Here is a 4555-nt window from a genome sequence, read left to right as displayed (position 1 = left end):
AAGAAGGAAGAGGGAAATAGGAAAACGATCTGAAGCGGGGAACGCGACCACAATCCCAATTTAAGGTTTAGTGTTTAGGGTTCGATTTTCTGGACCATCGGGAAGATCAAGCCCAAGCTTGTCAACAGCCGTGTCATGGAGCTCGAGCCGACGTGCAGAACCCCGATTACTAACATCGTTTATTTCTTGCACGTGTCATTTTCTTCGACTTTTATGGAGGTCCCCGCATTTCAGCCTATTTTCCCACGGGTGGCAAGAAAGAACCCACCCTACTTGGGATGGAACTTTACTTTTGAAACCTTACCAAAACAAACCAATATAAAAATGACACATTTGAGAATTCACTATTAAATTAGTTTTCTTCAAAGTATATAACTTCCTGAGTTTCGAAGGGGAGAGATGGATATTTAGATAGATAGATAGATAGATAGATCGAACATGGCGATTTCGTTCTGCTGCGTGGTGCTCAGATTAAGCGAAAGCCAGTCGATTTCTTATTTCTTTAGCTCATTTGGGGAAGGTAGAGAGTCCAAAATCTAAGTTTGAAGACGGCATTTTCAGATTTTCAATGAGACGATCAATCTAGGAGAAGAGAAAACGTGTAACGGAGTTTCAGGGTTTTCTAAGAAGCTGATGGGTTGTTCTTCCCCTGGACTGATCAGATTCCTCTATAGTCTGATCAATTTCTCTGCTGTGCTTCATTTTCGGCATCATTATCATCAAAATCTGTGTTTTCTAAATGCTGACATGCTTGAGAAGGCCAGTTTCTCCGTGCCTTCGAAATCTCGCTGGCAGATCTTCATGCGTCTCGGCGATCTCAATCGACGCTCCATCTGTTTACGAAGAATCTCGAAATCCTCTTAAATTTGACGTCATTTTCAACGACGCGACTTATACTGAACTCCTCCGATCATCCACACGGAAGAAGAATCTGGCATTCGGTAAGCTTCTCCATTGTCACATGATCAAGGTATCATTCAAGAACTCCCTGTTTCTTGACAATACTCTCCTTAACATGTACTGCAAGTGCGGAGATCTCGAGTCTGCCCGCCTCCTGTTTGATCGAATGATCAAGAGAAATTCTGTCTCATGGAACTCTCTTCTTTCTGGGTATTCTCTGATAAGAAACTACGATCAGATGTTGATTTTGTTTCTTCAAATGAAATCGAAGGAAGTTAATCCTGACAAATTCACCTACGCAGCAGTCTTGAGAGCAACTTCTCAGTTGCAGGAGTTAGAATTGGGGAAAATCATTCATAGCCAAGTTGTGGTCAGTGGGCAATCCTCTCAAGTTCTTTTGACCAACACTTTGATCGACATGTACGCAAAATGTGGCTATTTCGATCAAGCAAAGCTAGTTTTCGAACATTCATCAGAACTAGACGTGGTTTCTATGAATTCATTGCTCTCAGGCAGTGTTCATCTTGGTTTCTTTAATCAAAGCTTGGAGATTTTCTCACAGATGCATCAAATAGGAGTTGAGATTAATTCCTTTGCTCTTGGCAGTATTTTCAAAGCTTGCTCTGATTCTACCGTTCATTCTATTGACTTGGGTTCAATTACTCATTGTCTTGCGGTCAAGATCGGTCTTGACGCAGATGTTGTTGTCTGTGGCGCCATGCTTGACATGTTCTTGAAGCGTGGCTGCCTTGAGAAGGCACTCAAGATTTTTAAGCTCATGCCTGAGCATAATGTCATCGTTTTCAATACAATGATTAATGGGCTTTGTGGACCAGACCGGGCGAACCCCGGCGAGGCTGGTTATGCCTTGAATCTCTTCTCCCAGATGAAAAGCAGAGGAATGAAGCCATCAAAATTCACGCTTTCAAGTGCACTCAAAGCTTCTTATCTGGTGGCAGACTTTGAGATTGGAAAGCAGATCCACGCCCAAATTCTGAAGCATGACCTTCAAAGAGATGAATTCATTGGAAGTGGGCTCATCGACTTGCACTGTACTTATGGCTCTTTCGACGATGGATTAAAGTGTTTTAATTCAACTCCTAAGCAGGACATTGTTTCATGGACTTCCATGATTTCGGGTTTTCTTCAAAATGAGCAATTTGACCGGTCCTGCCATTTTTTCCATAGATTGCTTGTTCATGGCCTAAAACCCGATGAATTCACTCTCTCCAGCGTGATGAGTGCATGTGCAAATCTTGCAATTTCAAGGACTGGAGAGCAAGTGCATAATCAATCTTTGAAGCGCGGATTTATTGATTTTACTGGGTTTGTAAATTCGTTGATCTTTATGTATGCTAAGTCTGGGGATTTAGATGCCGCAGGCAGGGCTTTTTTAGAAGCTTCTGACCCTGATGTGGTGACATGGTCAGCTATGATTTGTTGTTATGCTCAGTACGGATTTGCAAACTATGCGTTAACCCTGTTTGAAAAGATGAAGGTTTTGGGCTTTCTTCCCAACAGCGTGACTTTTCTTGGGGTCTTTTGTGCTTGCAGCCATGGCGGGCTACTACAAGAAGGGCTCCGGTATTCATTTTCCATTTCTCCTTTTTACTATCAATGGTTATCTTAGTATTTTTAGTTCTCAATTTTGGAGATTTTTCTACAGATTGTTCTGTTTAATTTATATATTTCCATTTATCTCCTTTCTGGGACAATTTTTCTCTCATTTGCGGCCCACTTAATAATCAGAATTCTCACTTTTTGGATTTCTCTTTTAACTTATACGTGCAAAATGTTGTGTGTACGCATGTCTCCTTTCTAGGACGACTTTTCTCTCATTTCTGTCTAACTTACTCTTCATTGTTAAATTCATTTTTAGTTCCAAATCTGGGGGTTTCCATTTGATTGGTATGTTCAAAATTTTATTTATCCATTTCTCTCTTTTCGAGGACATCTTTTCACTCTTTTGGCCAGTTTAGTCGTCATGGTATCATCATGACCACAGTAATGTTTTTGTTAGTCTCCAAATTTGGTGATTTTTCCCTTAAGGGAAAAATCTCCTTTCCAGATCAACTTTCCTCTCAAAATTGGCTCACTTACTGGTTGACTTTGTCAGATATTTTGATAACATGAAGAGAGATTACAACATGGAGCCAAATTCAAAACACTACGCGACCATCGTTGACCTTCTTGGCCGAGCTGGCAATCTGTCTGCTGCGGAGGATCTGATCCAGAGCTCTGGTTTTAACTCAGATCCAGTACTCTGGAAGGCTCTTCTGGGCTCCTGCTGGCGTCATGCTGATGTCAGTCGAGCAACCAGCGTAGCAAAGAAGATCATCCAGCTAGATCCCAATGAATCTGCGGGATACGTTCTCCTCTACAACACATACACAGATGCAGGGAAGGAATCAATGGCTAATGACATCAGAAACCAGATGAAGAAAATGGGTATTAAGAAGGAACCCGGTCTCAGCTGGATTATGATTGGCCCAAAAGTCCACTCTTTCCCGGCGAATGACAAATCTCACCCCAGAATCGGAGAAATTTGCTCCAAGTTAGAGGAGTTGATCGTCGGTATGAGGAGAATAGAGGGAAATGTTGTGGATAATTTCCACAGCGAGAGGCTGGCTGTGGTTCTGGGGTTGATGGAGTTGCCCAAGTCGGCTCCGATTAGAGTGATGAAAAATCTGAGGATCTGCAGAGACTGTCACATGGTGATGAAGCTGATTTCTTATATGGAGAGAAGAGAGATTATTGTCAGGGACCCGTTCCGGTTTCATCAGTTCTCAGCAGGTTTATGTTCTTGCGGGGATTACTGGTAATTGTTTACACCGTGTTATGACTAGTTCTATTTACCCTTCATTAATTTTTTTCGAAATGCCCCTTTTGTTCTTTCTTTTAGAAAATATAAGACTGAGAGGATGAAGGAGAGGAAGATCAGAAGAGAGAATTGAGCAAGGTGTAGGGAGGAACCGTTCCAGTCTGGGAGTTGGACTGACGAGAGAAAATGATCAACTCACTCTGCAATAATAGTTTCCTGCCCTTATAATGGAGTAGGAAACCAGAAGAGACGAAAACCCAATAATGATTTTCCGAGTGGGAGAAGTCTTCACTGACAGGTTCTTATGAATGATATTATTTTAGTTCTGTTCCTGTGGAATGTCCTTGTGTTGAACATGTACGTGAAAGTGAAGGTCAATGTTCAACGAAGTGAAATACAAAAACACCATCTCATTTGTGACATTTAGACAAGAATATGTCCAAGGTGTGGTATTCGATGAAGCTGCCACACCCTTTTTATGGTTCTACCGTGATGAGCAAGAGTTCAGGTATTTTTGTTCTCAACGATGCTGCAGCTCATAATGGGCATGAAAATTCCAGAATTTTTTTTGCCCATTTTGCAACTACTACTTCCATCGCTATGGAAACCCTAGAATTAGAGAGCCTGTTATAAAATCCGAAACGTACAGCTTTACTTGAGCCACTTTGCCCAAAAGTGCATTATCGCACTGCACTATAAAAGGATTCCTGATTCCGTCTTTCTGTTCAAGAGGCGCCGACCCTTCCCCTCTCCAAACAGACCAGGCCACAGTTGGCAGACCCTGCTTAAAAGCCAACCTACTCCGATACCCAACCCTACTTCCCTGAAATCAAA

General features: G+C 42.0%; 1 protein-coding gene across 1 annotated transcript; it reads left to right on the top strand.

Annotated features, from left to right (window-relative positions):
- The first annotated feature begins 393 nt into the window (after positions 1-393).
- LOC144711189 (pentatricopeptide repeat-containing protein At3g13880-like) lies at positions 394-3778 on the top strand. Its single transcript, XM_078585115.1, has 2 exons — positions 394-2484; positions 3017-3778. Exons 1-2 carry the CDS (start codon positions 740-742, stop codon positions 3720-3722), a joined length of 2451 nt encoding a protein of 816 aa, XP_078441241.1. The 5' UTR covers positions 394-739; the 3' UTR covers positions 3723-3778.
- Positions 3779-4555: the final 777 nt, after the last annotated feature.

Source organism: Wolffia australiana, chromosome 13, assembly GCF_029677425.1.
Source record: "Wolffia australiana isolate 7733 chromosome 13, ASM2967742v1".
Lineage (NCBI taxonomy): Eukaryota > Viridiplantae > Streptophyta > Magnoliopsida > Alismatales > Araceae > Wolffia > Wolffia australiana.
This window is presented reverse-complemented; position numbering and strand designations above follow the sequence as displayed.

Coding starts and splice junctions, on each gene's coding strand:
- LOC144711189 (XM_078585115.1), top strand. CDS start 740: ATGCTGACATGCTTGAGAAGGCCAGTTTCTCCGTGCCTTCGAAATCTC. Junction 2,485..3,016: donor CTACTACAAGAAGGGCTCCG/GTATTCATTTTC, acceptor TGACTTTGTCAG/ATATTTTGATAACATGAAGA.